The 15,114-nt window shown below is 36.7% G+C and overlaps 2 protein-coding genes across 2 annotated transcripts; both read right to left on the bottom strand.

Annotated features, from left to right (window-relative positions):
• Nucleotides 1–1,331: 1,331 nt before the first annotated feature.
• Nucleotides 1,332–5,981, bottom strand: LOC143862189 (catalytic/ hydrolase). The gene is made up of 10 exons (XM_077373195.1): nucleotides 5,748–5,981; nucleotides 5,577–5,648; nucleotides 4,836–4,915; nucleotides 4,430–4,529; nucleotides 4,292–4,345; nucleotides 4,024–4,101; nucleotides 2,771–2,868; nucleotides 2,604–2,661; nucleotides 2,234–2,355; nucleotides 1,332–1,659 (listed from the first exon to the last, which is right to left on the bottom strand). Exons 1-10 carry the CDS (start codon nucleotides 5,955–5,957, stop codon nucleotides 1,503–1,505), a joined length of 1,029 nt encoding a protein of 342 aa, XP_077229310.1. The 5' UTR covers nucleotides 5,958–5,981; the 3' UTR covers nucleotides 1,332–1,502.
• A 2,059-nt stretch (nucleotides 5,982–8,040) lies between these two features.
• LOC143861793 (large ribosomal subunit protein eL8y) lies at nucleotides 8,041–15,109 on the bottom strand. Its single transcript, XM_077372721.1, has 7 exons — nucleotides 15,007–15,109; nucleotides 14,621–14,671; nucleotides 14,330–14,531; nucleotides 9,278–9,447; nucleotides 8,839–8,967; nucleotides 8,655–8,747; nucleotides 8,041–8,565 (listed from the first exon to the last, which is right to left on the bottom strand). Exons 1-7 carry the CDS (start codon nucleotides 15,007–15,009, stop codon nucleotides 8,434–8,436), a joined length of 780 nt encoding a protein of 259 aa, XP_077228836.1. The 5' UTR covers nucleotides 15,010–15,109; the 3' UTR covers nucleotides 8,041–8,433.
• Nucleotides 15,110–15,114: the final 5 nt, after the last annotated feature.

Here is a 15,114-nt window from a genome sequence, read left to right as displayed (position 1 = left end):
ATAATTTTATGTCTTTATAAAGTTAATTTTCTTAAATAATCAATATCTATTACTTACAACTTTCTAATCTTATATTTTGTTTGTGATTACAGGTGCATTGCATGTTAAGACTTTAGTTGAGCAACTTGAGATGTTGAAAAACTAAAATTGTAAGTTCAATCAATTGAATATCTCGCGAATCGATATTTTTTTATGGTACTTGGCGAATAGATGATCAATAGATATGGTGTTTTAGAACCAAATGAAATATAATAACCAATATTATTTTTTGGAAATATTATCGTCGTCGATTAAGAGAAACTAAACTAAATTTCTTAAAATATATTCTCACTATCTATACGATTTTATATGAAGGTATATATACTCTATAAGTAACATTAGCTTCCTTCTTCTCTGTCCCTGTGTAGGAAGATGGAGTTTTCCGTTTGACTTTTACATTTTTGGGTGCTATTATAAATGCACCTTGGTGACTAAAAAAACTAAAAATGTAAGTTCAATCAATTGAACATCTCGCCTATCGATATTTTGATGGTACTTGGGGAATATATGCTCAATAAATCTCGTGTTTTAGAACCAATGAAATATAATAACCAATATTTTTTTTGGAAATATTCTCGTTGTCGATTAATTTTTATTTTATTTTTTTGGAAATATTTTTTTGAATGTTTTCTCACCATGGTTTAAATTTCGGTAATTTCGGTCCGAAATTTCAAACCGGAGTACCAAATTTCGACTGAAATTTCAGAATTTCGGTCGAAATTTTGGTTTCCCGAATGTCCGAAACGGTTACCGAAACCGAAATTTTAAACCATGATTCTCACTATGTGATTTTCCTTTCAAATAATATAAGGCATATATACTCTCTTATAAGTAATATTAGCTTCCTTATCTTCTATCTCTTCCTATACGAAGATGGAGTTTTCTGTTTGACTTTTGCATTTTTGGGTACTATTAGAAATGCACTTTGGTGACTTTAAAACCAATGAGGAGGCTATTTTATCTTATTTATGTAAGGGTGCCCTTGAGTTTAGCATTCTTCCTTTTTTATGATATTTACACTATCATGTTTTGTTAATGAGAAGAACTCCTCTTATTGGAGATAATGGGATTCAAACTTCCAGTCATTCTAATCTTTACCTCTCTCCATTTTGCCCTTTTCTTTTTCCTAAGTTTGCTTTGGATGGGTAAAAAGCCAACCACCAAATTGGAGACAAATAGAGGTGTTGTTAGACGGGACTTGCGAAAATTAAAAAGGCCTTCTGGATGCCACTTCTTGATTTTTATCAAAAGGTCTAAAATAACCAGGTGAGGGGCAAAGGCAATAGGCCAGATTTGTGATGAACTTATCATCGTGCCCCAATGGGTCCATGTCGTATGATAATTGTCTTTTTACAGTACATATCTTATATGTTGCAGACAAAAACCTCCAATCAAATATACAAATCATTCTATAAATCAAACTAATCATCATGAATTTTGCTTACAGTTGATGGATGAGCTTGTTAAGAAGTCTTCCATGAGTGTTGGAAAAGTTGCATCACTGTTCTTCCCATTATCCACTCCAAATCAGATGGTGATAAAGAAGCTAGACCAGCAACATCAGACACTGCTTCTTTTGCTTCTTTATAGCCACATTCTGGAACCACAAACGGGAAATCACTGCGATAAAAACCCATGAAATAGAAATGGTGAGAATTTGAGAAGTAGACTGGAACTTTAAAGGTGCAGGTATAAGCAGCAAATAGGGTTCTAGCTTTTGTTGATGACATATACAAGTTTTCAGTGACATTAGGCATCATGAGCTCTGTTTTCTTTGTGCTTATGTTCAATGTTTAGATACAAACCTACCTTATTACCGTGACCCTTCCTGTCCTTACCTGACCTAAACCGATCTGTACCTGGATAGTCAAGTGGAGCCTTCAGAAGTTCAGGGTTAACCCTGTCCAAACTACTAGAATCCATGACTACGTTATACCTCACTCAAACACACTTCTGCTACTACTATCAATACCAAATATCCAGATTTGTTTTCATTTATAATTTTCCATGAAACAGATAAAACCTTAATATTATGAACCAATCTACGCATCAAAAGGGAAGTAGATATCAAGAGATAAGAATTCGTTTCCTCCTGCTGCTACTATCAATACCTCAAGATTGCTGATATTAGGTACAATTCACATGAGCTACAGGCACTAGAGATTTGCGGGTATTGAGTACTTAGCGGTGTTACCTTCCCCACATGACACGGTTTGCACCATAGCTGGATACCACTTGGGAAAGGAGCTGACATGTATCCTCATATGGAAATGACTTTCTTGATAGTCGAAACAAGGCGCTGAATTTAACGTAAACCTGCCCAAATCAAATCATACCATACTTACACATGCTTAAGGAAACTTGAAAATAAGTTACAAACAGAGAATGACCCTAATATAGCCTCTTGGGGCCCTTAGCCTTCAGCTATACAAATGGTTTAACCACTCTCCACAATAACGTTTTTTTTTTTTTAGAAAATGCATGAAATATGAAACATTTGAATTTTAAAGAAACAAAATCATTTAAATATTGATGGATGGTAAAAATGAGATCTAGAGCATTACCTGTGGGAATCTAGAGAGCTTTAGAAGTACAGAAAAGGCTTCACCTTCTGCATCATTTCTGTGAAGATAAAAAATAATAATAAGAAAACTAAACATGGTCTTCCCTAACACACCTAAAATATCAACAAGCTTCGGAGAATGAAGTCCCAACATGACAAGCAGCTCACACTAGAGGTTTGCAAAATCCCATGTGATCGATTAATACAACAGTTGAAGGAAACTCTGCACACAGCTCCTCAATTTCTGAAATGTGAAGATTAAGTCCCTGCAAAGTTTCATCTTCTGAATAACTATCATTATAACATCAAAAACAATTAAATTTTATGATATTGGCATCCATTTAACTACCTCTAATCATTTAGTTCGTTGGAAGTAAGATAAAGATAGACATAACTGAATAATATGAGCATAGGCATATGTTGTTTAGTTCACTGGAAGATAAAGATAGACATAGCTGAATAATATGAACACAGGCATATGTTGCGAGGTCTGATGGTGGACATAGTGTTTATGATTACTCTCGTGCTTTGGTAAGAGAGTAACAATACTGATGAAAAATTACGAGATAAAAAAACTTCATGGTCCAGCTTAATTTCAGGAAACATTCATGTGTTTCATCTTTTGATTGATTCCATGAAAATTTGTAAAAGACATGCTACTTACCAGTATGCTACCAGTGAATTGGTAATTAGCAAGACATGCAAGACAGTGTAAGCATGAACAGACTACTTTTTGACAATGCTTAAAAACACAAGATGAATAGCCAAGTCAAAAGTGATTTGTATCTTAACCTATTGCAAAATTTTCTTTATTAAAATAGTATTCCATTGAATGCTTGTAATAGCTTTAAGTTCTACCACCTACTACATATGGGGTTTTCGGCCCCATGTCAGAATATAAGATGACTTTGGAGTTCAATACTAGTTTGTCTAGTGACTTCATGATTCTTGCTGCTAGACAGCCTTGTGGACGATTATCATTTGGTTGTAAATAGTGAGTTTGTTACATTTGGCACACACGTCATATAATTTAGTGAATTTTATTAAAGATAATGAATAAATATAGGAAACTAGCTCTCAAGTTTTAGACTGATTAGTAGTACCAGTACAGATTATTAACACTGCATTCTTAGTCTAGAGCTAAGTCGATGGATAATATTCTTTTTTTAACTTTATTGTAGATTAACTCTCTTCAGAACAAATTTTCCCCCTTTTCAACAACTTAAAAGTAAAAGCTCACAAAACTTGATTGACTCAGTCAATTACTTGACCAAGTTTCAAACTTGGACATGGGCCCTTGTCAATCCAAGTCGAGCTTCAGTTTTTAAACTTGGATTTTTGAAAGCATGATGCGTTGTTATGTGCTACACAAGAGAAAAGTAAAATAAAGATTATCTATTGAAAATTATTTAACAAAATACCTTCATACACATAAAGCCCACTGGCAATCCAAGTTCTCCTGCTTTAGAGAACAGGGCCTTCCCAATTTCATTCGTCATCTGCACATACAAAATTAACTCAAGTTAACAATAGAATCTTTCTTAAAAAGGTCAATATGAGGTGACGATATAAATTCTGCACCAAGAGCAGCAAACCACAAATAGATCTACTGAAAAATAGTAAGATCAACCCAAAGGAGACAAGTGATGAGAATTAAATTAGCAAACTTCTGTTAAGAATGCTTAATACCCTTTGACCAGAAGGCCATAAGTATGGGTTGAATCGAACGGCACGATATCCATCCTAACCAAGAGAAAAGTATGTGTCAAATGGATTTCATGAGATGAAAATATTTGTAATCTGACGGTATCAAATTCTCTCAATGACCTTCAAAACGAGACGTTCAAGCTGACCAACCCCAGTTCCATCTTCTGCGGGATTTGCAAGGCAACAGCCAAAGAATTTGGAGGGATACTTCTTCAAGACACTATTAAGTCATAAAAGTGAGTGAGGAAAATGCATCAGTGGAAAAGCTTACGTCCAATTTGCAATAGATGATAAAACGGGAAATTTGCAAATTGACTTCCAAATCCAACAAAGTGTACCAGTAAATTGCAAAGATCAATAAAAATCATAATTATCGGACATAAATCGAAGCATCTCTCATGCCAGATTTCAGAATGGGTTTTTGTATTTGTAACACACAATTCTCACAGAAAAGAAAATAAACCCAACCAAAATATAATGTGTTATGAATTTAAATGGAATTAATAATGTTGCAATTTTGACATACCTAGTCACTAAAGAATGATCAAACATGTGATTAATGGGCTGCACAATTAGAGCTCCATCAACCCCTGCTTCTCCCATGCACTATACCAAAATAAAAGAAAAAAACAGAGACAAGAAAAGCCTATTATCATCTGTTGCATAAGGCTCCGTTTCTTTCGACGTAAAATGGGCATAAAAACAATTTTACTACACCCATTTTTACACTTAAAAATGAGCATAAAATTTGTTTTACGCCCATTTTACGTTGAAAGAAATAGAGCCTAACTACACAAATTCCCCTAAAATTCATCCCCTTCAATCCATAAAACTTCCATTGATGCAGAAGTACCAAATCAACCATTTGTGCAAATTAAACATTAAATGAAAACATTTACATTAGCAGTGTAATAGCATGCACATACGCTTATCACAAAACACTTCCAGAGGAATAATCCAAACCACATTGCATCATATTACGATGCAGTGTCCACTGAACCAGACATTTGAGTCCCACTTTGATTGATCCAGTCAGTTCACTGGAAAGCCCCACCTCAGATTGCCATCCCCAAAAATTGTTCACACCAAACAAACCTAATTATTCGATCAATATCCACCAAATGGACAGAATGAAGCCATTATATGCAGCAGTACATATCCAATTGCCAAAAAAAAAAAAAAACCCACTAATCTAATTTGAAAAAAAAAATGCAATTTTTTCAAAAAAAAAGATAAAAAACCTCCAAAATGTCCTTGAAGTGGATACCTTGAGTAAGAAATCAACATCTCCAGGGATTGTTGGTTCGTAACCAGGAAAATAAGGATACTTATCAGCAGCCTGAAAAATTCAAGAAAAAAATGAGACTAGATTCTGAGATTTGAAGGGGTATTTATTTGCATTAGCATATAAATTAGGGTTTCTGAGAATTTCGCTTGCCTCTTCGGGAGAAGCCCAGACGTGGAGATGCGAGTCGATGATTTTGGCGGGAGGAGATGATTTTTCAGACTCTTTTGACATTTTAATTACGAAGGATCGAAACTTTAGCTTCTTGGAGAAGGATTTAGAAGGTACTGAAAATGGGGGAGAGAAATGATAAAGGGAGGTTGAGACTGAAATGGAAATCAGGGGTTTCAGTCTCCCTGCCATGGATTATATCTTTTTTCTTTTATGTTGCATTTAATAATAGAGGTGAGAGAGAGAGAGAGGATAGTTTGGTCATTTAAAATATTACACAACCTATTATGGAAACCTCTATAGATCGGAGGGTTGGGATTATCCTATGGAAATGATTTTTTGGAAACAACCTATTTACTATTTGGGATTTGCTAAGGTCCATTGCAAAAGGCATTTCGCAGCTGGTTTGTCACATGTCAGACCACCCAACTCGTGAACGGAGACAAAATGTAGCAATTCCCTATTTACATTGTGTTCCTTCTTATGGATGGTTTGGATCATCCTATTGGGCATTTAATAATTGAGGTGAGGGAAAGGGTAGTTTGGTCATTTCAAAAAAAGGATTACGCAATTAGATGGATTAGATCTACACCATTCATTCGGCAATAGATAGACCATCTAACAAAAATGGTCGTTGCAGGACCCAACGGCTCTACTAGAAGATACAATGAGACCACTTTATAGATGATCAGGATGACCCTTCCGGCTGGTTTTTGCAAGGGTGGCTTCTAGTTTAGCATTCCTCAAATGTTGACTTAGCTGGCCTTAATAGATTTACAGTTCAGGGAGATTTTTGGTTGAGAAATTTCGGATTGCCCACACAGATTTTGGGGCTACAAACAATCCTCAGTGGGGCCAATCTCAAGGGAAGCCTTACACCAACCAATGAAGGTGGGTCCTGCATGGACATTAGGTGATATGTTCCATTACATTACTGCCGTTAAGCAAAAGTAAAGCAATGAATTAAGCATAATTAGAACTTAGAAGGGCAGTGATAAAACCCTTTTAACCTAAAACGTTTGGGCGGGTGAATAAAGTTTTCATCTGCCTATAAACACCGTAAAAGTGTACAACTCACGCCCTAACGTTTTACGTTAAAAGGGGTCGATTTAAGATATACGGGGGTCAATTTATCACTTCCCTAATTAGAATTGAGAAGAAATCAAAGTAGAGTCAAATACAGAGCAAACGGCAAAATTAAAGAAAAGTAAAATGAAGAGCTAAAGGCTAAAATGCCAAGTACCTCTGGTAGGTGCTAAAATGACAAGTATCTTTAAGGGGCAGTGATAAATTCACCCTCTTCTATGATGAATTCACCCCATATTTTTTAAAATGGATTGTACAGCCCACACCATAGGATGATCCAAACCGTCCATTTGATGGGGCACAACAAAAATAGATTGCGCCCCAAAAATCATTACCACAAGATGATTCTAACCCTCCAATCTAAAGAGGGGCTTACATTATGGAAACTTCTATAGACCGGACAGTTGGGGTACAACCTACTTACGTTGTGAATAGGGTGTGAATTCATCGGATAAGGGGGTGAATTTGCCACCGCCCTAAATTTAAATCTGCTTTAGTAGTGGTGAAACTTGGTCCAATCCATTACATTTTTCAACGAAGGCTTTGGGATCGTTCCATGAAAACCTATGAGTAATATGTGCATGGTGGGGCCAACGGGTTCAGGCAAACGAAAAATTATGGCTCAAGCTCGTACCCACCTTACCCACCACGTATTTTTGCAGTACACACTGCAAACATTCACCACCACTCGAGTATGCAAAAAGTAAACAAGCATGACAGGGCCCTATGCCTTCCAAGAGGTAAGTTAACAGAGGGTTTTCCCTGGCGTAACAGAAATTGGTCCTCACGCGGCCCAATAGAGTTCTGCCGTGCCGGCCCACTTTTTTCACAAAAATTAACTAAATAAATTCACCCCTGTTTCTTACTTGGGACAGCCCATTCTAGTGAAAAACAGTAGGGGCTGTCCTAAGTAGATAAGGGGCCTGATATATAAATAAAAGATGAACAGTGTGTGTGAGCACGACATTATCATTATTTTCATCACTAACCACAGTTCGCTAAGATAGCCATATAAAACGTAAAATAAAATAACCTCTAGCATAGACCTCTTGAGAGAGAAATATCAATTCCTCATGCACATGCTTGAACTTGAGATGAAAGAGATTTGATTATCGACTGCAACAATTGATGGCAAAATTAACATATTCAAATCCATCAGTTCACTCATGCACTCAGAAGCAACACAATGTTAAAACTGATGAAAGAGATTCAAGCAGAGTTTTGATTATCGGCTGCAACACTTGATGGCGAAATTAACATATTCAAACCCATCAGTTCACTCATGCACTCAGAAGCAACACAATGTTAAAACTGTTCCAAGCAACCGCCAGTTTATGCTTAGGGTTCTGGTTTTGAGAATGCAAGGTGGGAACAGAACTCTCATGAAAAAAAATCCGGCTCATTTCCTATCAATGTAAAAGATAATCAAACATTTCAAAAACAAAAGGTCCTACAGTTCTAACTAGTAAAAAGTATATTCCACTTTGAATATAGTGAATAAATCATACGCGAAATGGTAAAAGGATATAAAAAAGACGAATCCAGGAACAAAAACGATGTGATTGTATAGAGAAGATATACCCTAGCTCATTCTCTGGGCAGCTTCCTTGGCCAGCAGCTTCTCCTTAGCCTTGGTTTTGGCCTGGGATTTGGAGCCCATTATCCCACCACCCCACTTCTTCCTATACTCTTCATACTTGTCATTGAAGTTGGCCTGGAGATGAAACCATAGTTAGTCAAAAAAATGATGATACCTAACAGAAAAAAAGAAGGATCAGAGAAAGTAGAGTTTTGTTTCTCCACCTTGATTGCCTCCAGGATTTTGCTGAATTCCAGCTTATCCTCATTTTTCACCGTGGTCAGACACAAAGCGGTTGCAGTTTTCTTATGTACAATCTATTGCAAAAAAAGATTAAGTCATGGATTAGCACAGGAATGTTCGTCCGAAAATTGGGTTGATGATGAGAAATCACAAAAGGGTCCCTACCGCACCCAAGCGCGCTTTTCCTTTCACAATACAGTAAGGAATCTCCATCTTTCTGCACAAGGCCGGAAGCCAGACAACCAGTTCGATTGGGTCCACGTCATGAGCAATAACTACCAATTGGGCCTTGTTCTGTATAGATAAAAAAGGAATTATGCATTCAATATGGCTCATCTGGAATTGGTTAGGAACAGTAAAAATGAGTGAAGATCAAAAAAAAAATTAAAAGATTAAAAGCAATCAAACACTTCCTGAATCCAGTGTCATATGCCGTCCAAACTAAAAGACAAGGCAACTTCTAACAAGTGGTAATTTTATTTTACTTTTGCAATGCCCAGATCAGTAAATATATTTGGCATCAAGATTTATATCATTTATAAATGAAGAAAAAGTAAATGTGTGAAGCACTAACAGGTAATATGTGTAAAGACATTATCCAAACCTGCTCAATGAGGTACGTAATATGATTGAGCCCATACTTCACAACAATAGGCTTCTTGACTTCAACAGTCTTCCCTTCAGCGTCAGCTTGGGCCCTTTTCAGAAGCCGCTCCTTCTTTGCAGCCCTGTCTTCAGGCCTGTACTTGAGAAGCATCTTAAAAAGGTTCGTCGCTGCAGAAAAGTTATATGTAAGACAGTTTTTAGTAACCATTCCAAAAAAAAAGACAGTTTTTAGTATATTTTAAAAGTCAGGCATAAAAAAAGGAACATGAAAAAGACCATCATTTAAGGCTGAAGACCAGCCTCACTTTACATTCGTGAATTAAAATTAAATGCATTAAAAACCAAAGGCTCAACTGTAAACAAGAAAATAAAAGCAAATAAATATTACAACCAGCAAATATCTGCAGAGACCCAAAAACACAAGATACCTAAAACCTTAAGCCATCTCACACAAAAGTGACGAGCCAAAATTTGTAGGAGCAATTAAAATATGCATATAGGGATGTATAATTCGGATTGGGCCAAGCTTTGCTAAAAACAAGAATACATTCAACCAAAAACGTATCAGATTACGAAGCAAAAAGTTCAACCTAATGACTTAAAAACAATCATGATGCCTCCAACTAGGTCCTCAACCAGTCTCTGAACTCCAAATAACAGAGTCCCTCTAAAATCCCACAGCGAAATAGAGTATAAGGCCCAAGCCAATGGAAAATTAGAATGCCACTTGCCAGCAGGTGGCAGCGCAATGCACACTAAAAATATCTACTGAAAAGAAAGAGGAGACATTCAGGGAAAAGACTTCAAAAATGCGCTCAAACCAAACATGCAAGGGTATCTCAGAAAATAATGTGAGCAGCAGTCTTTTCTGAGTTTCTCTACTGTATCTCTTGATGCAAAACAGACTATCCTCTCCTCACATCAAACCCAATCAAATGAACCATGCCTCCTCTTTCTTGTTCGGTTTGCATATAGAACCTGTACATATTTTTTAGTGAAATGCAAATATTGCTCAATTGAGAATACAGATTCTCCTTTATTTCTCCTCTTCTTCCCTTTCTCTTCTTCTTCTTCCTTCCCTCTTTCTCATTCCTTCCCCTCTTTCCCTCTACTCTTCTCTTTCTGCTTCTCTATTCTTCTTATCTTCCCCTGCTTCTTCCGCTCTATCTTCTATTTCTCTTACTCTTTGGATCACATCAAATATTCTTTGTATAAAGAAACAAAATGCATGCCCTGAATATCTTTGCATTGTAACATATATTACCCAGCTATTTCTCAGTATGGTATTTACATTATAAGTTGAAGCATCAAGTCATGTAAACCCATGTTGCAAATTTAAGAGTCCATGAAAATACAGAATAAATTATGTGTATTCTCTATATATGTGTTGTATGCATATATGAATGCATAAAAAAAAACTTTTGGCTGGGAAAAAAGATAAAAGCAAAAAGAGATGAAAAATGATAGAGCCCAATGTTTCAAAACTTGGATGAGAACATGGCCAAGGTAAAAGGGTGAACTTGGGCAAGTCAAAGATTGATGCAGTCAATTTCATCACCTCGAATGAGTCAAAAGATCTTAGATTGACCTGGTAGCACAAAACAAGAAGTCAGGCATGGCCAAGGTAGGGAGGCGACGGAGACGAGTTGACGATTGATGCAGGGAGTTTTTAAGCAGTGTTAGGGCCCAAGCATCTTGACCGGTTGCCGTTAACACTCTTTCTATGGAGAGAAGTTTATGAAACTCAAATAGAATGGGGATACAACATTAGTCCAAGAAAGTCCACAATTGAGACCTAGAAAACTGTTTAGAAATAAAAGGTAGAAACAAACAAACAAAAGAAAATGGAATCATCCAAGAAACCATAGAAAATGCACGGCTAATTATGAGGTTCCTTGTTTGAGTCGAGGAATTTCATGATCATTGTAAATAAGAATAACAGTAGTGTGGTTTCTAATGAATCTCGCCATTTCAAAAAATAAAAAATAAAAAATAAAATACAAATAAAAATAAAAAAATTACAATATCTGTCTAAGAAATCCCACAATTGAGACCAACAAACCAGTTTAGAAAGAAAAGGTGGGAAGAAAGAAACAAAAGAAAATGGAAGCATCCAAGAAACCATAGGAAATGCATGGCTAATTACCAGGTTCCTTGTTTGAGTCGAGGAATTGCATGATTATTGTTGTAAATAAAAATAACAGTGCCTAAATAAGCATTGCCCGTTCCAAAAGGTGGGAAGAAAGAAACGAAAGAAAATGGAAGAATCCAAGAAACCATAGGAAATGCATGGCTAATTACCAGGTTCCTTGTTTGAGTCCAGGAATTGCATGATTATTGTTGTAAATAAAAATAACAGTGCCTAAATAAGCATTGCCCGTTCCAACATCCTAAGAAGTAAGAAGCACATCGTGGCAACTGAATCCTTTCACTATAAGAAATAGTAACACATGCTTACAAGGACCACGAAAGGGTATTCCTTCCATACATGATAAATCATGAACTGGCTATACATGCTTACAAGCACAACGAAAAGGTTATCTTTGCAAAATCATATAACTCTTGAGCAATAACATACAATTCAAGTGATTGGTCATCATAAAAACAGCTCAGAAGATGAGAGAACAATTTTTTAGTTAATGACATAAAGAGTTAAAAACAGGGTTTCAAAATGTGAATGCACGCCAAATTGCAGCCAAAACAAATCCTAATCAGCTCAGTGAGGTGTGATCGAGCACTCGGTTGACGCTATCATAACTTGGGATTGAAAGGAGTTTTGATTGATTTTGTAGGACATAACACGGAATCGAACAAGAAAGCGGCCAAGGTAGAGGATGCTGATTCGGTTGAGTCAACGATGAAGCGGGGAATTTTGAAACTATAGTTCAAAAGGCATAACACGGAATCGAACAAGAAAGCGGCCAAGGTAGAGGGTGCTGATTCAACGATGAAGCGGGGAATTTTGAAACTATAGTTCAAAAGGCAGATTTAAGCCAGAGGCGAGCTTCCAGACGATAAATGAAAACTCATGCCCAAATTCTGAAAAAACTCCATTCCTCAGATTGATTGGATAATCAAATTGTGTCAATACCAATGTTGTCAAAATCATACGATTTACGATTCAAATCGCTCCACTGAATGATTTTTTGAGGAAATCGTTCAATTCATTTCAAAGCCTTTTTCTTTACATCAGTGGGCCCCACAAATAAATTTAAAGGGTTAAGTTACGGTTTTTTTTTTTTTTTCATTCTCTCGATTTTTTTTCTCTTTGCGTCGACTTAGGGCTCTCAATTTTTCCCCTTTCCGTCGACTTAGGATTTCAATCCTCCTCGGCTCCTCCATTCGATCCAAGGTAAAAGAATAAGAGAATAGAAGAAAAGAAGATACACAAATAAGGTATTTTTTATTTTTATTTTTATTTTTTTGTATTTTCCATTATTCAATCAGTTCTTAAAATCCAAAACAAATAGGGCTCTGTTTGTTTTCGATTTTGAGAACTGACTTAGAGTCCAAAACTGATTATTAGGCTCTGTTTGTTTTGGATTTTGAGAATCGATTCGACTCCAATCAGTTCCTAAAATCCAAAACAGATAAGGCTGACCCTTTGCTTTGTTTGTTTTCGATTTTGAGAACTGATTTAGCGTCCAAAACCGATTAGGCTCTGTTTGTTTTGGAATTTGAGAACCGATTGGACTCCAATCAGTTCTTAAAATCCAACTATAGCTAACTATGAAGCCAACTATAGCTATTCAAAAATGGACCTTTGATTATTGAATAATAGCTATAGTTGACTTCATACGGACTCGAATGCACCTGGGAGCGTTTGACTGGGATGCTCAGATAGCAAGTGAGACAGTCGCGCGACCAGGGCCCCTCTCATGGGCGACGCCACTTGAAAGGAAAGGGGGACAGTTGCCCCCTTTAATTTTTTGGAGAAAAAAATACCTTTATTTTTTAATATTTTTTTATACTTAACCCCCTTTTTAAAAAAATATGCCCCCCTTTCCAATCATCCCTAAGATAGAAAATAAGTATAAAATTTTAATTTTACCATTTTTATCTCCCTTCCTTGTGCAAAATTTAATATAATTTTTGCCCCCTCGTGCAAAATTTCAGATAGAAATTTTTTCTATCTTAATTTTAAGATAGAAAAAAAATTACTATAATTTTTGCCCCCCTTGTGCAAAATTTCTGGCATCGCCCCTGGCCCCTCTTACGGACTCTAATGCACTCGGTGAAAGAAGCTAAGTGCATTTTCACACACACACACACACACAGAGAGATAGCACGTGAGACAGTCGCACAATCAGGGCCCCTCTTACGGACTCTAATGCACTCGGTGAAAGAAGCTGAGTGCACACACGCACGCAAGCGCACACACACGGTATTGATTCTGTATGTGGCCCCTCTCACTTAAATTTTCACAATGATCGCGTTTCATAACTACAACAATCACGGTAGGTAAAAAAAGTGCTTAAGAACATGGATGCGGCACGGAATGCGGCAGAACGAAAATCCTAGTTGACTCGGCAAGACGTGGTAGAGTATTCGGTTGACGCAGCTATGTACTCGATTGACGAGGTCATAATTCGGGAGAGTCAAAGGAGTTTTAATTGAATCTGTATGGCAAAACGCGGAACGCAACGACAAAACACGGAACCCGGCCAACGTAAAATGGAGTCGACTCGGGGGAATCCACAATCACGCAGGTGAGTCTATGGGTAACATTCTGAAACTTGTGAGGTTTCTGGAACATTTAATCATTCAAAATATCTTAAAATAGATTACCAGCAAATCAAATTTTCACATTCAGCACAAAACATTAAACCACCCCATGCACCAAAGTGCTCCCCACCGCAAACACCTCTCAATCAACCCACTTATAAAACAGAATTAAAATTGTAGACGATTGCTCATAATTACTGAATCTAATTCTAATCTAATAAAAGCCAACTTCCAACAACATCAACCATGTGTTTCATGTTATCAAAATACCCAGAAGAATGTATGTAAAATGCAATAGCAGGAATAGGCACTTTTTTTATGTTACCAAGATTCTTGTCCAGTGTCTTCGTAAACTGGTTCAAGGCCGGTGGGACCTTCAACCGCTGCTTGAGAATCCTCCTCTGCCTTTGAATGCGAACCACTTTAGGCCACTTCACAAAGCGGTGCAAATCCCTCTTTGGAGGCAACGCCCCTCCGATTCCAAACTGCTTCGGACGTTTCTCGAACAAAGGATTCACAACTTTTTCCTGAAATCCCAAACACAACCAATAGGATAGTAAACAAAACTGGAATCTATAAATGGAGAACAAAACAATCTTCCATGGCAAAAATTTACAGGTTTCTTCTTGGCCACTGGAACAGGCGCTTTTCCACCTCTTTTGGGAGCCTGCAAATTTAAATTACAAAACATTTAAACGAAAAGTGAAATATTTGAACATAAAATAGAAAAAACAAACGTAATAAACAAGATCAGTCATTTTCATGACTAATTACAGCAATTAAACCATGTAATCGACAGATCTAAACTTGAGAGAGAGAACAAAAAGGAGATCTTATCAAAATTCTGACAAATTGGTTTGAAGAAAACGAAGAGGGGCAAATAATACTAAACCCTCCTTCAAACTGGACGTAAGAACAAATGTACTGGAAATTTCTAAAAACTAGGGTTCCCTGTAATCTTATCGCTATAAATACTATAAGAAAAACTAGGGTTTTAGATACCATTTATGCAGAGAAGCCTTCTTTCGCCGCTCCTCGGAAGTAAGGGTTTGAGAAACTATGAAACCCTAAAAGCCGACCCGCCCACATTTAGTGAGGAACCATTTATAT

Source organism: Tasmannia lanceolata, unplaced genomic scaffold (genome assembly GCF_043159265.1).
Source record: "Tasmannia lanceolata isolate RefF3 unplaced genomic scaffold, GAP_Taslan_0.1 ptg000037l, whole genome shotgun sequence".
Taxonomy (NCBI): domain Eukaryota; kingdom Viridiplantae; phylum Streptophyta; class Magnoliopsida; order Canellales; family Winteraceae; genus Tasmannia; species Tasmannia lanceolata.
The sequence above is the reverse complement of the archived record's forward strand: the minus strand, read 5'-3'. Positions and strand labels throughout refer to the sequence as shown.